The sequence below is a fragment of the Elephas maximus genome, chromosome 22 (genome assembly GCF_024166365.1).
Source record: "Elephas maximus indicus isolate mEleMax1 chromosome 22, mEleMax1 primary haplotype, whole genome shotgun sequence".
Taxonomy (NCBI): Eukaryota; Metazoa; Chordata; class Mammalia; order Proboscidea; family Elephantidae; genus Elephas; species Elephas maximus.
The window spans coordinates 31,698,497-31,721,719 of NC_064840.1; the positions used below are offsets into that span (position 1 = coordinate 31,698,497).

The 23,223-nt window shown below is 47.0% G+C and overlaps 1 protein-coding gene across 7 annotated transcripts in view; it reads right to left on the reverse strand.

The window, feature by feature from the left end:
- KIAA1671 (KIAA1671 ortholog) overlaps nucleotides 1-23,223 on the reverse strand; it is a 239,253-nt gene that overhangs the window by 165,630 nt on the left and 50,400 nt on the right. For 2 of the 7 annotated variants that reach the window (XM_049866975.1, XM_049866973.1), the window contains exons 2-3: nucleotides 4,146-5,762; nucleotides 2,066-2,153 (exon numbers count right to left, since the gene is read on the reverse strand). In XM_049866975.1, coding sequence (XP_049722932.1) covers nucleotides 2,066-2,153; nucleotides 4,146-5,707 — 1,650 coding nt within the window. In that variant the 5' untranslated portion in view covers nucleotides 5,708-5,762. Of the gene's footprint in view, nucleotides 1-2,065; nucleotides 2,154-4,145; nucleotides 5,763-8,162; nucleotides 8,181-8,216; nucleotides 11,902-15,972; nucleotides 16,373-23,223 lie in introns of those variants that run through there. The other 5 variants (XM_049866974.1, XM_049866971.1, XM_049866978.1 and 2 more) reach the window with 5 other exon arrangements.

The following is a 23,223-nucleotide window of genomic DNA, read 5'->3' on the forward strand; positions in this document are numbered from 1 at the left end:
TCCTTTTATCTGGACAATTTCCTCTGCCCGTGTCCACACGTTTACGTAAATAAGAAAGTTCAGCAGCAGTGCTTGTGAGAAACCAAAAGGGCAGGTTTCTGCTTGCGTTCCTGCTTTCACTTTCTCTGGGTATATGCCTACGGTCAGGACTGCTGGGTTATGTGGTAGTTCTGCGTTCAACTTTTTGAGGAACCACCAGACTATTTTCCACAGTGGCTGTACCAATTGACATGCCCACCAGCGATGGGTGAGGGTTTCGGTTTCTCTACAACCTCACCAACACCTGTGGTTTTCTGTTGTTTTCATCATAGGGGTGCGGTGGTGGCGCAGTGATTAAGAGCTACAGCGGCTAACCAAGAGGTGGTGGTTTGAATCTACCAGCCACTCCTTGGAAACCCTAGGGGGCAGTTCTACTTTGTCCTTTGGAGTCACCATGAGTCCGAATCAACTCGACAGCAACAGGTTTTGGTTTTTGGAACGGCTAGTGACATTGAGCATCTTTTCATGAGCTTGTTGGCCATTTGAATATCCTCTTTGGTGAAATGCCTATTCAAGTCCTTTCCCATTTTTTGATTGGGTTGTCTTCTTGTTGTTAAGCTCTGATGTATTTTTAAAACTCTGTACAAGTTTCCTAAAAAGTTAAATAAACACTGATCCTGTGATCCAACCATTCTACTCCTTGGTGTTTTAGGTATTTACCCAAGAGAAAAAAAAAAATAGTTTTCCGTGCAAAGCCTTGTACACCAGTGTTCATAGCAACTTTATTTCTAAGGGGTCCCAAATAGGAAACACCCCAAGGTAAATCAGTAGGTGGATGGATAAACAAACTGTGGTCTATCCATACCATGGAATGCTACTCAGCAAGCAATGAAAAGGAACAAACTATTGATACACACAACAACACAGATGAATCTCAAAATAATTATGCTGAGTGAAAGAAATATATCCTGTATGTGTCCATTTTTATAAAACTTCAGAAAATGCAAACTCATCTATAACGACAGAAAGCATATTAGAGCTTGCTGGGTAGGGAGGGAGGATAAAGGGGTACAAGGAGACTTTTGAGGGTAGTGGAAATGTCCATTTTCTTGGTTGTGATGACAGTTTCTCCTGTGTGTTGGTGTCAGAACGCATCAACTTGTACACCTTAAATATATGCACTTTGTTGTTGTTAGGTGCCCTCAAGTCGATTCCGACTCATAGCAACCCCATGTGACAGAGTAGAAGTGTCCCACAGGGCTTCCTAGGCTGTAATCTTTATGGGAGCAGATCACCAGGTCTTTCTCCCGAGGAGCTGCTGGCTAGGTTTGAACCACCAACCTTTCAGTTACAGCTGAGCACTTAACCACTAGGCCACCACAGCTCCTTATGTGCAGTTTCCTACATGTCCCTTTGCCTCAATGAAGCTGTTTTGGGAAAAAAAAAAAATCTGCAAAGCACTGACCACAAACCAGTTAAAACTAGTAGTTATTTTATGAGCATTTTCTTATTAAATGGAATAAATAAAAATACTTTTTAGGCACTTTAATTGCTGGTAATTTACCTCTTTCTTCTATTGCTTGATGATCAGTTAGGATGGGGAAGGGAGCAAAAACCACAGTGAAGGAACTGAAGGGAGTTTCTATTAACATTTTTCAGCCTAAATTTTAGTTTCTTAATAGGAAATGTTTCTTATGGGAAAGTCATACTCCCTCCACCTCTTCACACAGAAAAAATAAACACCTGATGATTATGTTGTTTATAAACCACATTTAAGATCGGGCTGTTGAATAGATCGTGAAGCACCTTTCTCCAATCAGTATAACTACCCAGGAGTCCCTGGGTACTGTAAAGGGTTAACGCACTCAGCTGCTAACTGAAAGGTTGGAGGTTCAAGGCCACCCAGAGGTGCTGCAGAAGAAAGGCCTGGCAACCTACCTCCAAAAAATCAGCCAGTGAAAATCCTTTGGAACACAGTTCTAGTCTGACACACACGGGGTCATCATGACCTGGAGTTGACTCCACAACACCTGGTCGCATGAGTACTCACTGGAAAACAATTTGTGTCCCAACAGTCACTCCTTACCTTTTCTTTCGAGACCTTTGGAAGCTCGCTACTTGGCTCAGGAAACTTCTCGTATTTGACTTCATTGCTTGACGCAGGACTTGAAAACCTGGCACAGAGATGGCAGTTATTCTCACAGGGCTGGAAGCTGTGACTCCCCTCAGTCCACACCCCATAACTAGTTCCAGAGCCTGGGGGGGCACAATCAGCATTAAGATCATCAAAGCCACATGGCCCGATTTCCTCTGTCAAAGCGAAAATGTCCATCTCAGTTGACAATTGGGCACAGTGGGGAAAGCCTACCTTGAACACAGCATCATCGGGTGGACAAGCCCCAGGCTGGGCAAGGAGACCTGGCTGCTGGTCCCAGTTCTACTACCTCCTCACTGCGGGGAACTTGGGGCAGGATGTGACCTCACCTGAGCCTCGGTTCCTTCATCTATAAAACGGGTATAATTAACACCTCCCCATCCTTCTCTGCAAGGCAGATAAGAGGCTACGCAAGGCCCTAATAGCTACATGAGGGTGTTTAGGGAAGAGTGAAGGTGCCCCAGGAGGGATAATTAGTGGTTGTTGTTAGCAACCCAGGCACAAAAACAGCCCCACCACAGCCTGGCCCCAGGAGTAGGGGGCAGCAGGCCACATGGAATGTGGGGCCATGGTTTGCCTCTGTCTCTCTGGGTGATCTTGGCCAAGTCACTGTCCCTCTCTGGGCCTTGGTTTCCCCCGTTTGTCAAGGAGAAGAGAGAATGGGGCTGGAACTTTTCCATCTCTGGAGAGTTCTCTGGAGTAGGTGCCAGAAGACGCTGCAAGTGTTTTTAACGCAGGCTTGGGACGGCAGAGAAAAGGGAGGGGAGGGAAATCAAACAGTTAAGCGCATGGCTACTAATCAAAAGCTTGCAGTTCAAACCCAACCAGCGATGCCTCGGAAGAAAGGCCCGGTGATCTGCTTCCGAAATGTCACAAGCATGAAACCCCTGTGGTGCGTAATTCTATCCTGAACGCTTAGGGTCACTACGAGTCAGCAGCTGGTAACCTTGATTCATGCTCAGAAACGCAATGTCTGTCTCCCAGGTGCCAGCCATAAGCCGCAAGATGAATTGTTTCTAGACTCGGAGCCTCTGTTTCCTCAACTGTCAATGGGAATAACATGGCATAGGGCCTGGGACTTGGGCATTTTCCAGAAATGGAAGCTTCTGGTGATCTTTTCTCTGTGACTCTAACTCAGGGGTTCTCCAGCCTGGCTGCACTTAGAGATCACTTCGGGTCACTTTCTTGGGTGGTTCTAATGTGCTGAGAGTCCCGGTCTCGCTTTGGCCAGGCTGGCTGCCTTGATTCCCAGGGCCGGGAGGGCAGTGTGCCCAGAGGTCCTGCCTGTGGAAGCTCCACCCTGGACAAAATATGCCAGTGGCATGCACGTCACTGACAAGCAGGTGAATCACACGCAGTGACATTGCAGTGTTGTGCCTGAGAAGCCACTTGTGGGAAAACAAAGGAGCAAAATATATCAGAGGCAAGGCCAACCTTAGAAAATCATTATTAACAGACTAGATTAATATCATCTGAGCCACACTGTATTGAGAGCTTCCCGTTGGCTGTGCAGTCCCCAGTATTCTCTGAGTCTTTACTTCAATCCTACAAGGAGGATCTTAGTATTATTCCTATTTAAGTGACCTGCCCAGGTTATCATGACCTCTCAGATTTTATTTTGCACAGAGGCATAGGCCAAATATTAAGTGTTCTCAGGTTGAGCTGGAATTATATCTGGGTTCCCAACTTCCTCACAGTACCTCACCTTTCTGACTCTTATCTGTGAAATGGGTACGATACCTTCCACTTTATGGACATTCCGCAAATATGAGAAGAGATAAGGAAGAAAAGCTCCCTGCTTGTCTACTGGTACCACTGTACACAGAGGGAACCTGAGTTATCTCTGCACATCTCAGCTTTTTCATCTGAGAAATGGAAACAGCCACCACTTTCTCTCAGGACTGTCAGTTAACTGAGGAAGGGGGTGTAAGGGGTCTAGCATGCAACCACAGGGGCTTCAGTGGGCAGTTTGAGGCAGCTCAGGCTGAGGCCCACGGATGCTGCCACTTACAGTTTGGTCAAATCCGCTGACAGTGGCCTCGCCTGGAACACCCTCCTCCTGATCTCCGGTTTTGCCTCAGCAGTATCAGCAGCCCAGCCTTTGATCCGCTCCTGGACACTCACACCCCCCTTCTCTGGCTCAGGGGCTGCTGAGGAGGACTCGGGGGCAGCCAGCGGGGGTGCAGACCCCCCTGCCAGGACTAAGGTACTCTCCTCCCCAAACAGGCTGATGCGCTTCTTGACGCTTCCCCTGGAGGTCCACTCTCCCCCCGCTGGGATTTCCCCGTCAGCCACACTGCTCTTGACCTCCGCAGATTCTTGACCCTTTCCAGACCTGGGTGAAGGGAACTCGGATGCCTTCTCTGGCTCCCCGTTCAGCTTAGCTTTCTCTTCCCAAGGACTCTGGTCATTTTTGGAAGGAACCCTGGCTGAGCCCCCTGGGGTCCTGGGGCTGCCTGTCTCCGCCTGCTTAAAAATCATCTTCTCCTTCCGTTCGTGGATTTTCTTCACCACCTCCAGGAAGTCTGAATCCCACTCATGAAGGGGACCCTCTGCTTTGACCAAACACTCCCTGTCCACTTTGGGCTCTGGGTCAGACCTCTCTGTCCCCCAACACTGGGCAGTGGAACCTGCCATTGCCTCATTTCCCTCGTCAGCCACCTTCTTAAGCAAGGCCTCTTTGCTCTCAAACCGGGCCGTGAGGTCCATGGACAAAGGCCGGGGCTTCCTCACCCACGTCTTCTCAGGTGGGGTGGGCGGCGCTTTCCCCACTACGGCCGGTCCACCTGGGGCCAGCTTCTGAGGCTGAATGGATTCAATGAAAATGGCTGACACAGGCCTTCTCTTCAGGCGTGGCCGGGTCTCCAGACTGGGCCCCACAGTGTCCTCCACATTGGTAGCCTTCAAGAGAGGCTCGTTTTGGCCTTTCTTCTCTTGGGATGCAGCTGGCCTTGTCTCTTCTGACAGGGAAGTGGGTCGGGGAAGTGTCCCTGCAGGCTTTCGGGAGGGTAGGGCAGGCTTGGCAGCCACCTCAGGGCGGGAGCCCGAAGGGGGCTCCTGAGATACCCCTCTGCTGGCCTCCTGTGCCCCCTCACCAGCCCCCTTTCCCAGAGTAGGTCCAGTTTTGATGGTTTCAAAGAGAATCATGGTGTTGGGGTTGGGCTGTAGGAACGGGGCTTTGTTGAACAGAGAAGAGCTTCTTCTTGGGCCTTCCCTACCACCTGCCTCCTGCCCCAGCAGGGTGGGCAACCTCTCGTCCAGAGTCTTCACTACCACATCCTCAGAGAACCCAGTGGAAGAAGACGGCCTTGGCCACAAAGATGCAACTGGGGATTTCACGTCAGGGGCCTTCTCCTTAGAGAAGGGTTTGGGGGCGAGTCTCGGCAAAGGGAATAAGCGGGTTGGGCTTCTGAGAGGGCTTTTTCCTTCCAAAATCCGTGCTGAAGGAGCCCCTGAGGTTTCGCCAGCCTGGCAGAAGTAGGTCCGCTTCAAGGTCTCCTCCTTGGTGATTTCACTGAGGCCTGGCACCCCCGTCAGAGAAGTTAGGGAGCTGACCTCGACCCGTGTTGCCATGGTTACAGTTGCAGATCCATAAGAATCAAGAATATCCAAAAAGGAGAAGCAATCACTAAAAAAAAAAAAAAAAAATTTGCAAATTCAGTCAGTGTCTGGGTGTGGTTTGGGGGAGCCTAGAGTGAGAGACCAGAGCCCTGGTTCTGGACCCGGAGCTCCTCTGACTTCACCAGGTGACCCTGGACCAGTCCCTTCACCTCTCTGAGCTCCAGACAAGGAAAGTGGACTAAGTGGCCTTCTCTGAAGTCCATTTCAGCTCAAATGGCACTGACATTCTCCCCACTGCAGAAAAGACGCCAACACTGGCTGGGACTTGCCCAACTCAGCTAATCCTGGAGGTCAGGTCTTATGGTAAAAAGTGATTATCTCTGCTGTACAGATAAGGAAGCCAGCTCAGAGTGGGGAAGTAACTGGCCCAAAGCCACTTGGCAGGTAAGAGGTGAAGTCAGCATTCGAACCCAGGTCTCACCCCAAAATTCACACCATGCAGTCCCAGCTGAAGCCCTAGTGTTCCCTTATTCCTGTAGTTAGGTGCCACAGTGTGGATTTCAACTTACAGTGACCCCATTTGACAGAGTAGAAGCGCCCCATAGTTTTCTAGGGTGTAAGCTTTACGGGAGCAGCTTGCCAAGTCTTTCTCCTGTGGAGCTACTAGGTGGGTTCAAACTGCCAACCTTTTAGTTAGCAGCTGAGCACTTAACCACTGAGCCATGAGGGCTCCTTCCCTTACTCCTGCTACCCTACATATTTTATCATTTCAGAGCCTTCCCACATCACACATCAGTGGTGGGACATCAGGCACGGAGAGGGTAAGTAACCAGTCAAAGCTCACACAGCTACCCGAAGCTGGAGTCCCTGGGGTCACAAAGCTGGTTAATGACCTTGAACCCAAGCCACAGCCCCCAACTCCACAAGGCCATCCTTATCTTTCCTCTCCTCTGTCACTAGCTCTGGCCCTTTCAGATGCCTTGTCCGGGGATGGGGGTGTCCCCACTTTTTGCATACAATCTGCTGCTTTTTTGTGTTTGGCTTTGGCTTCATCTCTGCTGACCAACTATTTTATGCCTTCCTGTTCTTAATAAGGCAGGAGCCCTGGTGGCACAGCGGTTAAAGCGCTCAGCTGTTAACCAAAAGTTCGGCGGTTCTAACCCACCAGCCACTCTGCAGGGGAAAGATGTGGCAGTCTGCTTCCACGGAGATTTACAGCCTTGAAAACCCTATGGGTCGCTATGAGTTGGAATCGACCCAACAGCAGGGGGTCTGGTTGGATTTGGATCTTAATAAGAAAAGTGACAGTGAGGGTTTACCATGTGTGAGGCCTCAAGTGAAGACAAGTGCTTGTACGTTTGATAAACCGCGTCCTCACAACCCCTCGTGGGTACATATTAGATGGCATTTCCCAGAGGCTCAGGACGTAAGTCCTTAGTTCATCAAGCTCAGAGCTCTGCTCTGAGCCCTCCTCTCTCAGTTAATCCACCAACAACCCTGAAAAGCAGGGGCTGTCCTTATCTCCACTATGGAGATGAGGGAAAGGCTCAGAGAGGGCACCCAATTCACCTCCAACCACACAGCTGAAAAACCATCTCTACCTTTTTAAAAATTAAAGGGGAGCCATTATTTAGGAAGCCACGTGCTTCTGTCTGTAGTGATGGAAAATTTGGCAACATGACTAATATCATTGATATCAGTAAAATGTACACCTGAAAAATGCTGAATTGGCAAATGTTGTGTTTTATATATATATATATACATATACCTATTTTTTATACCTATACATACATATACGTATATATAGTAACTAATTTTCTAAAATATTTTTTATTCCTTTCTGGTCTTAAAAAGTGCCAGACAAGTTGCCGTTCTTGGTCCTTCACACCAGTGTCATGTTTCCCTGCAAAACTGTCCCCCACCCCCACCTAAAGGGACTAAGTAGAAGGTATTTCAGTTCCACGCAAGCCACTGGCTGCTCTTCCTAGGGGCCCCCAGGGCTGTGCCGGCTCTGACTCACCCTGCAGCACCTCCAGAAGAGAATGGCAGACAGATTTTGATATTTTCTCTTCCTTAGACGCTCGATGGTGCTAACAGATTCAGTCTCCCCAAACCGAGGCACACTGTCCAGACGCGGTTAGAAGCAGAGTTGGAGGTTGACAGACACAGCAAGGGACAGACAGATACAGCACCCTGGCCTTGGAGAATTCCGTGTAGAGACCCTGGCAGAGCTCTCCAGCACCTGGGTCCCACCAGAAATCACGGCTATTCATCCATCATTACAGCCCGCCCCCCATGGCCTCTGGAAACCCTGCTCTGGGACACACACGAAGCCCAGGCATGAGACATACACAAGACAATGACAGAACGCTAAGACCACTGAGAAAATGCCTGGCAGAACCCACAGGCACCCTGCACGCCTCAACATTCCAGTTCCCTTTCCTGGCTGAGCACCAGCCCTACTTACTGGCACTGGCAAGCCCTGTGACTGCCAGAAGCAGCCAAGGGTGTCACATCTCACCCCTGCATGATGACCAGGGCTGTCAGCACACTCCCATGGCACAAGTGGACCATCCCAGCTGGCTGAGTTCTGGAGAGACACAGGACGACAGTCTCAGTACTGGAGTTCCAGCAATATGTGCACAGACGGTGCAAACGCTCTCACGCTCCAACTGCATCTGCTGGCATCTCCTGCAGCTTGGGAAACGCGTGTTCTTTACGGCTTTTCAATATGATATCCTTATATGTGTGTGTGCATAAATAGGTGCTCAATAAAAATCTCCCCTGTTCCTCTGATACATGATTAAGCACCTACCATGTGCTGGGGACTCTGAACTAAGATGCCTGAGAAACGTTGCCGGCAATCAGGGAACTCACAGCCACTTAAGAAACACACACACACACGCAATCACAACCCTGAGGAATAAATGTCATGGTTTACTAAGGGGGATGTGAGGGCAGGGAGGAGTAGGAAGATTAATGCCCAGAAGTGGGAGTGGCGGTCCCTGGTCACTCACTAGACCTGAAGGAGGTGACTTCTGAGCATTCAAGGTGCTGGCTAATTTGGGAGTTGTTTCTCCTGGTTCTCATGCTCAGCAGTATTCGGACGTTGCACCTTTTGCAGGTCCTCGGGAGTCCCGGGTGGTGCAAATGGTTAAGCACTCTACTACTAGCCAAAGGGTTGGTGGCTCGAACCTACCCAGAAGAGCCTCAGAAGAAAGGCCTGGAAATCTCCTTCCAAAAGGTCACAACCACTGAAAACCTTACAGAGCACAGTTCTGCTCTGCACACGTGGGGGGCCATTAGTAGGAATTGACTTGATAGCAACTAACAACAGCAGCAGCAGCAGTATGTCCTCAAACACCTCTGCAGGGCCTTGCACGGGCTGCGCCTGCTCTCTGGAACACCCCTCTCGCTCACACACACACAGGCCCACCATGGGAGAAAGATGTGGTTGTCTGCTTCCATAAAGATTACACCCTTGGAAACTCTATGGGGCAGTTCTACTCTGTCTTATAGGGTTGCTGTGAGTCGGAATCAACTTGATGGCAATGGGTTGGCTTCCTTGGATCTGCCTTAGGGGCCATCCCACAGGGAAGGGCAAGACGAGAGAGAAGAGAAAGCAAGGTTCTTGGTAGGCACTTCTCTTTACCAGAGTAGTGCCTCTGTTGTCTGTAATCTGTTTAATATCCTGTGCTTCCTCGCCAGTTTTAATTTTAAATGCCTGGCAAATGCCTGATATGTCAATATGGTTTGATGAATGGTGCGGTGAATTAATTAATACATCAATGAACGAAGGTAAAAGAGTTTCTAAGCTATGATAGTGGATGGCTAAATAATATTTTCAAGTCCTTCCCAAACCCAGAAGCCCTCGATTCTCCGATTTTTACTTAACCTGTTGTAAAAGGCAACCAATTTAAATATAGGCTTTAAACCTCACTTTAAATGGATCACATATGCTATGCTTGATTTAAGAGACGTGGGTCTCTTCCAAAACATTTCAGAAGCCCAGGCACACAGAGGCCAGCTGCTTGCTATTCCTGGGGTAGCCTCATTCACTCTTTCTAAATTAGCTGAGCACTATGTCTGAAGCCATGGGCCCTAGGTGGCACAAATGGTTTGCAGTTGGTTGGTAACCGAACAGTTGGTGGTTCAAACCCACCCAGCAGTGCTATGAAAGAAAGGCCTGGCAATCTGCTCCCATAAAGATTACAGACAAGAAACTGCTATGGAACAGTTCTGCTCTGTAACACACGGGGTCACCACAGATTGGAACCAAACCGATGGCACTGACGGCACAACAACATGGCCAAAGCAAGGTAAACAAGAGCTCCCTGGGACTGGCTGAAGAAAGAAGGGAAACTGATCTGAGCAATCTCTAATTGTATTATTTTTTAACATTTATTACGGAGGTCAGCAATGGGCAGCAGACAGGAAGCAAGGTGTCCACCTGGAAGGCCAGGAAGCCGTAGCGGACATCAGTAAAGAACGAGACTACATCAGTCTGACCTCAAGCAGTGACAGTAGCAATGGGTCTTTCTCTGCTGCTGCTGAACCCGCCAAGTCCTCAAGCTCGATCTCCCTAAATTGATTTGTAAACTTTGAAATTCCCATTTCCTGCAATTTCATGCAGAGAAAACCATTTTCCTGGGAAGGGAGTCGCCAAGAGCAACAGTTACTGAAATCAGACAGGAGACATTTGAAAGTATTCACCTGTCCATCCTTCCAATGCTCCTTCCACAAACACGGATTGCCTACCTGTCAAATGCCAGGTTGGGTGCTGGGTGCTGAGGGCAACAGCCACGGAGCTCACAGTCTCCTAGGAAATCCGAGAGGCCCACAGAGGTAGAAGGCAAGGGAAGCACTTCCATTCAAAACCTAGCAGTCTGGCAGCTTTTCTCCCAGACTGGGAGGCTTTGATTCATTCGAACAGCTGCTGACGATCTTTCATAATTACAGCCTTAGATCCGATCTGGGCGCTCGGCAACCATTCACTCAGTCATCTCCGGGTACCATACCCTGGGAATGCCACCATCTGGTGATGGGTGTGGGCCTATCCTGACACCTTCCAGCACCTTCTGGAATGTGACCTCAGCCCTTAAATCTGCAAATCTATCCCGTGGGGTGCACTGTGTGAAGGGGCAAGAGTGGACAGGCAAAACCCATGTGCTTGTCCTTCTACAAGAGCAGGGCTGCAGTACACGCGTATGGTCTGTCCGCCCAGCGGCCACAGATGGGTCTAAACAGAAGCACATCTATGAAAAGTAGGCCTACGGCAATTAGTTTTAAATTGCTGAATGATCTCTCACAGCTGGCAGTAGAAACCGTGAAGGCCAAATTAAACTGCTCACTGGCGCTTCCCCTTCAAGTGGAGCCCAAGGCATATGCCATACCTGCCATCCTTTAGATATGACTCTGCTGCCCCGCCACCCTGCCACTCATGGGAAGTGCCCCACCGAAATGTCAAATGCTGTTGGAGTGCATCCTCTCTGTCCCCATGGCAGTGGTCCTAGGTCATTTCTTCATTTCTTCATTCATTCCAATACACAATTATTGAGTACCTACTATATACTACTATGTGCTTTGTATTCTATCTATCTACTATGGCTCTGAGCCAGGCTCTGGAGTCCCACTTTCTGTATTCTGAGACACAACTAAATCTTCTACATCCTTCATGATTCCTTATAAACAGCTGGTGCTCAAAAAGGTTTGCTGAGAGACTAAATGAAATTCCTTTGCCGGCAGGAGAAGTGGTGAGAGCCAAGTTTCTTCCTGAGTTTTAATACTTCTGTTAAGAATTGCCTTAATTAGCATAGTCTTGATTTCAGCACAGCACAAACCGTTTGCACCCGACTGCTAACCAAACGGATGGTGGTTTAAACCCATTCAGCAGCACGGCAGAAGAAAGGTCTGGCGATCTGCTTCTGTAAAGATTTTAAAAAAGAACCCATTGCCGTCCAGTTGATTTCAACACATAGCAACCCTGCAGGAGAGGGTGGGACTGCCCCATAGGGTTTCCAAGGCTGTAAATCTCTACAGAAGTAGACTGACACATGTTTATCCCTCAGAGCGGCTAATGGGTTTGAACCGGCAACCTTTCAGTTAGCAGCCGAGTGCTTAACCACTGCACCACCGGGGCTTCTCCTGTCAAGATTACAGCCACTGAAAACCCTATGGAGCACAGTTCTACTCTGTAACACATGGGGTCGCCATGAGGCAGAATCGATTCAACCGCAAAGGCTTTTTTTTTTTTTTTTTTGGTTTTTAATTTCAGGTAAACGGCCTCCTCATTCAAGCTCAGCACACCTCTGACATTTCAGACTTCTAGAATCCACAGGGACAGCTGGAGGTGGCTTTTCCCCAAGGAAAAAGAGGTGGGTAGGTCACATTCACACCCACAAATGGGTCCTATGGTTAAGAGATTTGGGGGAACACTGGGTTCAACAGGTGCTTTTTAAACAAGATTTTTGCATTTTAGAAATGCCAAAGCAAAATCCAGATTGCTTCGGCCCAATGCCCTTTTCCCAGGTGCAACCACCCATTTGGAAGAGGAAGGTGACAACATTATCTTTTTGCCAAGATCTCTTTAAACATCCGCCTTTTCAGTTTTCATTGGTGTGCCCCTTCCTACTGTTTATGCTGTTTTTGAACTGGCTGGAGCACTCACTAAGAAAATCAAGCTGCTTTTTTGTTACTGTTTTTTTCTAGATCAGGGATTGGCAAACTGTGGCCCACAGGCCAAATCTGGCCCATTTCCTATTTTTGTAAATGAAGTTTTATTGAAACACAGCCTCACTCATTTATTTGTGCACTGTCTGTGGCTGCTTTCAAGGTACTACAACAGGGTTGAGCATTTGTGACAGTGACCATACGACCCATAAAGCCTAAAATACTTATTTATAATAAAAAGCCTAAAGTATTTATAATAAAAATTAGTTTTTCTCTGGCAGATAATTACAGAAAAGTTTGCCGACCCTGGTGCTAAGTTGTGGAGAACTCAGTTGCCTAAGAGACTAGACTTCCTCAAGGACGTGACAGCCCCCTTTTTATCTAAAATCAGTTGTCGTAGAGTTGATTCTGACTCACAGCAATTCCATGTATGTCAGAGTAGAACTGTGCTCCATAGTGTTTTCAATGGCTGATTTTTCTGAAGTAGATTGCCAGGCCTTTCTTCTGAGGTACCTTGGTGGACTCGAACCACCAACCTTCTGGTTAGCAGCCAACTGTGTTAACCATTTACACTACCCAGGGACTCCTATGCATCCAAAGCCCTTACAGTATTCTGGCTGAGACCCACCCCTTCACTGCTGTTGTTGTGTGCCATCAAGTCACTTCCGACTCACAACGAAACTATAGGACAGAGTAGAACTGACCCCTAGGGTTTCCTACGCTGTAATATTTGCAGCAGATTTTCAGGTCTCTTCTGCAGAGGAAACCCTGGTGGCGTAGTGGTTAAGTGCTACGGCTGCTAACCAAACGGTCAGCAGTTCGAATCCACCAGGCACTCCTTGGAAATTCTATGGGGGCAGTTCTACTCTGTCCTATAGGATCGCTATGAGTTGGAATTGACTCAACGGCACTGGGTTTGGTTTTGGTTTTTGGTCTCCTGCAGATAGGATGGTGGGTTCGAACTGCCAACGTTTAGGTTGGCATCCAAGTGCTTAACCATTGAGCCACCAGGACTCCACCCCTTCACTAAACAACAACAACAAAAAACCCTTTGCTTTCATGTTGATTCTGCTCATAGCGACTCTGTAGCTTCACTAGGCCTCTTCAATTGCCCTACATGGTAAGTACAAAAAAATTTTAAAATACAGAAATACATATGAACAAAAGTTTTTTTAATAACCCTAAATCCCACCATCCAGAGCCAACAACCACTATTACCATTCTGATATATGTCAACCGGGACATCTGCCAATGTAAATGGGAACTTTCTGCCAAAACTAAAATAGAATTAGACCATATACTCTTTTTATTTTATTTTTAAATATATATCATGAACATCCTTCATGTCAATAGCTATACAACAGACTCTAATGCTTATATAGGACTCTACACTGACTCTTCGCTAACTGACTATCTTGTTATCTGACATTTTGCATTTCCAATAGTAAAAAATCTACTATCTATTTTGTGCATCAACAATGTATGTCTGGCAGTAACGAACACCAAGGTATGAAGCAAGAGTAATGCTGGGTATGAGGGTTAAGGTTATGTGTCGGCTTGGCTGGGCCATGATTCTCAGTGGCTTGGCAGTTATGTAATGATGAAATTTGGCAGTTATGTAATGATATAGTCATCCTCCATTTTCATATAACGTTGGTTTCCACTTAACAACCTGGTCTTTTGAACCTAACTAAAACTGTCAATAAGTGAAGAAAAAAAAAAATTAAGCGAGGAGTGGGTATATTAGAGACAATTGCATAGGAAGGTGGCCTGTTGGCGCAACTGTTAAGCACTCAGCTGCTAACCAAAGGGTTGTCAGTTCGAACCCCCCCAGCAGCTCCACAGGAGAAAGTCCTGGGAGATCTACTCCCGTAAAGATTATAGCCTAGAAAACCCTATGCGGCAGTTCTACTCTGTCACATGGGGTCACTATGAGTTGGAATTGACCCAATGGCACCTAACAACGACATCAATTACACAAATCACCTACCCTCTAGTACAGGATCAGGGCCCTGATGATGCAGTAGTTAAGAGCTACGGCTGCTAAACAAAAGGTGAAAAAAAAAAGTAGGCAGCTCAAATCCACCAGCCGCTCCTTGGAAACCCTCTGGGGCAGTTCTACTTTGTCCCATAGGGTCATTATGAGTCGGAATCAAATGGATGGCAACGAATTTGGGTTTTTTTTGTTTGTTTGTTTTAGTACTGGATCTTTAAATTGTTCTGAATTATTCACCATTATAACCAACACTGCAGTGAACATCCACATGTAATTATTTTCTCAAGATAAACATTGCCTAGAAGTGAGCTCGCTGGTTCAAGGGTGTACAACTTTTTAAAAAGTTTTTGTTATATCCCGAATGGACCTTTGCACCTAAAGGAAGCACGTCCCATGCTGACTCAACTCAAAGCTTCGGAGGCCAGAGTTCTCAACCTCTCCCCTGGGGCAGACCCAATAAAGGTGTCTCGTGAGCAATAAACCAGGACACTTGGCTGGCCTTGTCTTCCCTTGAAACTTTACTGGCCCTGGTTTATGGCATGATCATAATAAACTTGACCACAAGGCTTCCAAGGCCAATTAGAGTAGCTCACAGAAAGAGTAAGTTTGGGGCCAGCCCAGAGTCCCTGGACAGGTCTGGCGTTGGAAGAGCGAGCCAGAAGGAAGACCAGCCAGGAACTGATGTTCACTGCAGGTGGAACTCAACCCCTAAACTCAATTCAACACACAGTCTGTAAGCACCTGCTGTATGCCAGGTACAATGCTTGGCTCAGTAACAGGTGAATACAACATGCTCTCCCTTTAGGGAGTCTAAAAAGGGCATATTGCATTCCAGAAAGAAATAATTCCCTTCAAGTGCAAATGAATTTCTGAAGGAATTAGCTTCTGTTGGCCCAAGAACTGCCTTATGTGCAGAGCTCAAAGCCTGTCTCATCACATCACTCCCCACCTCTAAAACCATCAATGGCTCCCATTGCCCATTGCCTTGGACAAGGTATCCAAGTCCTCTCTCCCCCAAAACCTAATCCTGGTCTACACGGTAGGCCCTGAACACACACCCAATTTCCCAAATGGGTCCCAGGATTTTAGTGTGTTTTTCATCCTGTTTCTTCTTTGTGGGTAGCCCTTTGCCCACACCACAATTTCCATATGCCCAAATCCCACCCATCCTTATAAAAAAAAAAAAACTTACCATCATATAGATTCTGACTCATGGAGACCCCATATGTGTCAAAGTAGGACCCTGCTCCTTACGGTCTCCAATGGCTAATTTTTCAGAAGTAGATCACCAGACCTTTCTTCTATAGTACCTCTGGGTGGACTTGAACCTTCAACCTTTCGGTTAGCAGTCAAGCGCTTAAACGTTTGCCACACCCAGGAACATACCTATCCTTTTAGGACAGCTTAAATGTCACCTTCTCCAGGAAGCATATGCTGATTTTCCAGCCCAAAGTGACGTCCAACCTTCCTCAGCAATTTACCCGATCATAACACCGTGTATGAGATATGAGCCCAAGTGTCTTCCCATTGCAAGATTTACAGCCCTGCCCCCATCCTATCCAAGGCATAAACCCCTCCTCTCTGAGTTTCCCTTCACAGAACCTACTCACACCTGGCACAGACAAGGCAGATTGGGATAGTGCTGGATTCCTCTGATGTGGGAGGCAGCCCATGTGGGACACAGGATGGTGTTAGGTAACCGTGAGGATGCCTTGATATCCAGGCTCAGCCTTGAATGACATTGGGTGCAGCTGTTTTCTTTCTCATTCTCATGGGAGTCTTCTGTTGACGTCCCAAGACAGTCTTGGCTTGGTGCTTCTTTGCCTTTAACACCTACATCTCCATTACCTGCTCACCTCCAAATTTAAGAGAGAGAAAACAGTCTCAAGCTTAGACCACTAGTCACAACAGTAGCAGCAGTAATAGATTTTAAAAATATTCATTGTATTTAATCTTACTGTTATTTTCTATTTAAGGCAAGTGACACTAGTTTTCTATTTACAATACTTTGTTTTTTCTTTAAGAATCTTTTTTAAAGAAAATTATTTAGCTTCAGAAAAAGTGAAAAGTTTAAAAATAAAATAATGGTTCAGTGGTTATGTTGTTATGGCAAAAGCCTATAAGGTTGGAAACCACCATAAAATAGAAAGAACATGGTATCGGAGTCAAGCAGTACAGATACAGTTCCTGGCGCAGCTTCCTCCTTTAAGGCTAAAAAGTCAGACACTCATTTTCCCAGTCTCCTTTGTAGGTAGGAGCCATGTTACACAATTTTGATCAGAGAGATGTAAGGGGAAATGGCTGGAATGCATCCAGGGAGGCTTTTGCATAGCTGATAAAATGCGCAGATGCCACTCCTATTGCTGCCTTCCCTTCTTCCTACCTGGAACCAGGATGTGATGCCTGGAGCTACAGCCACTATATTGGGCTCATAAGGATGGTGACATGGAAAAGACCTTGATGGCAGAGTTGAGCCACTGCACTAAGCCAAAAGACAAGAAAACAGGGACTCACACACCTGAACACCAATGTCCATGGCAGCATTATTCACAGCAGCCAAAAGGTGGAAACAACCCAAGTGTCCCTCAACAGATAAATGGATAAATATAATGTGGTATATACATTTTTTTTTTATATACATACAATGGAATATTACTTAGCCATGAGGCAAAATGAAATTCTGATACATGCTATGACATGAGTGAGCCTTGAAAACATTATGCTGAGTGAAATAAGTCAGATAACAAGAAAACAAATAGTGTATGATCCCACTTAAATGAAATACCTAGAATAGGCCAATATATAGAGTCAAAAGTTTATTAGCGGCTACCAAGGGGCAGGGGGAGGGGAGAATGAGGAGTTACTGCTGAAGGTGCTGAGTTTCTGTCTGAGGGTGATGGAAAACTTTTGGAAATAGATAGTGGTGATGGTAGTACAACATGGTGGATGTAATTGTCACTGAGTTGTACGCTTAAAAATGGTTAAGATGGCAACATTCTTGTTGCATATATTTTACCACAATAAAATTAAAAGGAAAACCTGAAAAGATGGTCAAGACTGGACCTATGTCCCAGGGACGTAAGGATTTCAGTCCACCTCTGGCTACCGCACCCCACCCCACCCCACCCCACCCCACCCCACGCCACTACCACCAGCCAGTCCCATTTCCTTCCTCTGTGCCAGCCAAGGCAATCAGTCTGCAGCGACGGCTGCCATGTCCTCTCCTGGTTTTCCCATGAGGATAACTGTGCCTCCCACGCCCCGCAGGCAGCCAGCTGACTCCCTCCACCTCTTGCACCAACTTCCCAGCACCCTTGTAAGCCTGTCAGGGCCTGGCACTGCCAGCCTCGGGGCACAAGGGCAGGCCCACTCCTGGCACAGAACCCGGGCCTCCATGAGGCTGAAGAATTGCATCTGCCCCAATCGCCAACAGGATAACCCAACGAGCCATTCCAAATGGATTCAACGGCTTTGTCCTTGCACCCGTTAAGTGCTGGCCCTGGGAAAGCCCGGTAGCTATAATTGTTGTTAGGGGCATCGAGTCGATTTTCAACTCACGGTGACCCCATGTGACAGAATAGAACTGCCACACAGGGTTTTTTTTGGCTGTAATCTTTACAGGAACAGATCACCAGGTCTTTCTCCTGTGCAGCCACTGGGTGAGTTAGAACCGCTAACCTTTTGGTTAGCAGTAGAACAGTTAGCCGCTGCGCCATCAGGGCTTCTTGGTAGCAATAATGACTATCATCAAATCACTATCATTATTTGGGCATTAATTCTGTGCCAGCACATGAAATGTATCCCCTCATCTAATCCTCCCAAGCACCCTCTGAAGATGTGGCCAGACTAGGCCCATTTGATGGATGAAAACAACAAGGCTTGGGAAGGCTGAGCAATTTGCCCAAGTGGTGGAGCCAGGATTTGAACTCGGGAGGTCTCACTCCAGAGTCCACTCTGTTAAACTCTGCAGCCTCGACAGTGCTGTGTTATTAACCACTAACCATGTACTAAGGTGCCCTGATGGCACAATGGTTAACTGCTTGGCTGCTAGCCAAAAGGTTGACATTTGGAACTCATCTAGCGGCTCCATGGGAGAAGGACCTGGTGATCTGCTTCCGTAAAGGCTACAGCCTAGAAAACCCTATGGGGCAGTTCTACTGTGTCACATGGGGCTGCTATGAGTCCAAAATCAACTCGACGGCACCTAACAACAACAACTATGTACTAGGCTCTGTAGCAAGGGCTCCACAGGTGTAATTTCTGTTAATCCCTTCAACAACCCCCTGGGGTTGATACAATTATCGTCCCCATTTTACAGGTGGGTAAACTGAGGTTTCAAAAGGCACAGTGATTTACCAAGATCAGCACACATAGGATTCCACTCAGGTTATCTGATGCCAGAGTATATGCCCTTTGCTCCCCACCCCTGCCTTGCCTCACCCCATCCCCTGGCACAGGGCCCACCCAGCTCAGAGCAGGTTTTCAGGCAAGTTTTGGGGCAGGACATCCTTATCCTTGAAGCATAGTTTGGTTAGGGAGGCAGATATGGCTGTAGACAGCGATCACAACACTCAGAGGCATGACTGAGACCCAGGGCCACCCAGAGGAGGAAGACTTTGTAGTAGACAGAATAATCCCCCTTCCAAAAATGTCTAGGTCCTAATCCCCAAAACCTGTGAATATGTTACCTTACATTGCAAAAGAGACTTAGCAGCTGTAATTAAGAACCTTGAGATGAGGAGATCAGCCTCCATTATCCAGGTGGGCCCAAAGTAATCATAATGGTCCTTAGGGAGGCAGGAGAGTCAGGGTCAGGGTCAGAAATGTGATGACGGAAGCAGAGGTTGGAGTGATATGGGGCTACAACCCAAGGAATGCTGGCAGACTCCAGAAGCTGGAAAAGAGAAGGAAGCAAATTCACCCCTAGAGTCTTCAGAAGGAACACAGGCTTGCAGAGCCATGTTGAGTTTCTGACCTCCAGAACTCTGAGATAATGAATGTATACTGTTAAAGCCACTAAACTGAAAGCTAATACAGAGCATAACTAGGCCATGGAAAGAGAAAGAGGAGAGGACTTCCTGAGGGAGGTGGCCTTGAGCTAAACCACTGCCTGAATAACCCCAAAGCTCACACCTCTATGAAGCTCTTGTCTGGGTTGGCACCTAGGGCCTTCAAAGGCCTCAGTCCCTCAGCCCTGGTTGACAGGACTTTTACAACATCGGATCCTGTGAGGTAGATCCTGGTACTGCACTTTCCATGTGGTTACTTAAATTTACCACCAGCCATCTGTCAGTTTGCCATAATGCGGTGGCTTGCATGTTGCTATGATGCTGGAAGCTACGCCGCTGGTACTTCAAATACCAGTAGGGTCATCCGTGGTGAACAGGTTTAAGTATAGTTTCCAGACTAAGAAAGACTACGAAGAAAGGCCTGATGATCTACTTCAGAAAACCAGCCAATGAAAACAGTATGGTCACACCAGAATATTGCTCAATACAGGGCTGGGAGATGAGCCTCCTTAATTGGAAGGCACTACACAACCACCACAACAATGGACTCAAACAAGCCAACAATATGAAGATGGCGCAGGACCAGGCAACGTTTTGCTCTGCTGTACGTAGGGTTGCCATGAGTCAGAGCCAACTTGACGGCAACTAACAACCACTTAAATTTAAATATCAATTAGTTACAATCAAATAAAATTTTAAAACCAGTGCCCCAGCTAAACTAGCCACATTTCAAGTGCTCAGTGGGCACATGAGCCTAGTCAGTGGCTGTCTCACTGGACAGCGCAGATACGTGACATTTCCATCACTAAGAGAGTTCTCATGCACAGCTCTATATGATCACCATGTACAGATGGGGAAACTGAGGCTCAGCGAGGGAGTCACATGGGCAGGGAAAGGCAAAGCTGATACAGTGGTTAAGTGCTTGGCTGCTAATGAAAAGTCAGCAGTTCAAACTTACCAGCTGCTTCATGAGAGGACGATGTGGCAGTCCCTTCCATACAGGCTTGGAAACTCTATGGGGGCAGCTCTACTCTGTTCTATGGGGGCGTTATGAGTTGAAATTGACTTGACAGCAACGGGTTTTAACTTTATTCTCAGGCTTCTCCAGACGGGGAAGAAAGACCTGGGCAAACTCGGCTGATGTACCACCACCCAGGTCTAACCTTTATTTAACTTAACCACAGATTACTCTCCCACTGTAAAGAGTCATAACCCCCAGAATCACTGCGAATAATTTATTTTGACTTCTTTGCCCTCTGCCTTAAATGCAGGGTGTACCATGACATGGGCAGGGGAGAGGCCTCAGGTTACTGAAGGGTCTGCTTCCCCAGGCTCCAGGGGATAACATGGCTCATTATGGGGACGGACATTTGTGCTTTAGGCCGAAGAACGTCATGTGTTCCCATGATCAGCCACTGCCCCTCTGACCTGCAAATCTACCATCTCTATTAATTGGCGTGCAGGGCGCTAAGAAAAATCTCTACCTACGGGGTTAGAATTATACCATAAACACACTACAATGGACGTGGTTCCATTTCTAGGGGAAACTTTGCAACCTACAAGGAATTCTCTTCGGATTCACTGATTGGTACATAACGAGCTATGATAAGTACAATCAAATCTTTTACACTTTCAGGGAAAGGCAATTATAAAGAGGTTCAGACAAAGAAATAAAATCTAATTACAAATAAGTTTTAAATGAGTTCCCTCAGTGGTGGGGAAATGGGTAGATGGAAGAACAGAGATGGGAGAATAAACCGTCTATGCTGTGTGGTAACTTGGTTTTGAAACATGTGAACGTATTATTCAGTCAATAAATAATTAAAAGTTCAATTTTAAGAAGTTTAGGTACAGTATAGGCATTTTGCTGTTGGTAAAGAATACTGAATATACCATGGACTGCCAGGAGAAGGAATATACCTGTCCTGGAAAGAGTGCAGCAACAATGTTCCTTAGAAGCAAGGATGGCACGACTTCATCTCACATGCTTTGTCCATGTCAGGAGGGGCCGGTCCTTAGAGAAGGACATCATGCTTGGTAAAGCAGAGGGTCAATGAAAAAGAGGAAGACTCCCGACGAGATGGACTGACACAGTGGCTGCAACAGTGGACTCAAACATAGCAACTATTGTGAGGACGGTGCAGGACCAGGCAGTGTTTCATTCTGTTGTACATAGGGTCACGATGAGTCAGAACTGACTCGATGGCACCTAACAATGTTACATAGTCACTAAGATTCCATTTCTTGTTTTATTTAGATAGATGCACATGGATACGTTTCTAAATATGAATATGTGTACACTTACAGAAAGTACTAGAAGAATATATACATATATATATGAAAATGTTGACAAAGGTTAGCTCTAAAGGGGGTACATGAGACCACAGCAGATTTTAATCTTCTTTTGGCTTACTTAGAATTTCTAAATTCTATAACAACAATAATAACAAGAATGTATAGCTAATTTCTGTGTGAAACACTTTACACACAAGAACCTGTTTATTTCTCCCAGGAACCTGTAATACGGGTGCTATTTTTACTCTCACTTTACAGAGGAGAAAACTGAAGCTCACAGACAGTAAGACCAGGAAGCCCACTTTCTTTACCCCTTTGCGGTATTGCCTTCCTATAAAATGAACGTGATTGTAATAAGGAAAAAAAACTTTTTTAAAAAAAATGCCAAGGAAGTTAAAATAGGAAATTAAACTCACTAAGCTCATTTAAAAAAAAAAAAAAAAAAAATTTTTTTTTTTTTAAGCTCATTAAGCTTCGGAATACACAAATATCAAAGAGTCCAGGAATTCTCAAGGAGGGTGCAGCCGGCACCTTTGGTGCCCTGCCCTATCCCCACAGCACTCACCTCTATAGGCAGAAGGCTGCTTACTCAGAGGACACCTGTGGCTCTCTGGCTGAGGCTTGTTTCTGGCGTGGGAACACACTCAGAAGGCAAGCATCATAGGCCAGAAATGCCACCAAGTCAATGCCCGAGCACAGCCATCCAGCCTTCCACCAGAGACCAACGGGGTTGGTATATAAATACCCCAGCTTCCTCCCTCCCTAGCGGATGCCTCTAGGTGCCTGTTCTAGCTGCCTCTCAGAACTCCCCAACTTTCTCTGTAACACACCTTGCCCTGGGTGGCACAAACAGTTTGCACTTGGCTACTGGTGGTGCAAATGGTTAACCACTCCACCGTTAACCGAAAGGTCAGTGGTTTGAACCCACCAGCTGTTCCACGGGAGAAAGATGTGGCAGTTTGCCTCCGTAAGGATTATCGCCTTGGAGACCCTATGGGGTAGTTCTACTCCGTCCTATAGGGCAGCTCTGAGTCAGAATCGACTCGACGGCATGGATTTGGATTTGGTGACTAACTTGAAGGTTGGCGGTTTGAACCCACCCAGCGGTACCAATGAAGGAAAGGTCTGATGATCTGCTTCTATAAAGGTTACAGCCAACAGGACCCTACAAGGCAGTTCTACTCTAACACGCATGGGGTCAGCATAAGTTGGAAGCAACTCAACAGCAATGGGGGTTTTATTGGCTCCTTCCTGTCCCTGTCTCACGACACTGTGGTGCTTCCTGGGATCACCTCCCCCAAAACCGCCTGTGCTCATCACAGGCATCCTTGCCTCAGGGGCTGCTCCTGGGGGAACCCGGCCTAAAACAGGAGTCTTGACTGTACGGGGCTGTCGCCTGCACCTGATGATGCTCGACATGTCTGCTCGATGGTTACCATGGTTACCAGCAGCACACCAGCCTCCCAGTCATGGTGACAACCAAATCTCCAAACACTCCCTAGGTGTTTAGGGAAAAAAAAAAAAAAAAAACTCCAGTGCGGTTTTCTTCCTGGATCATG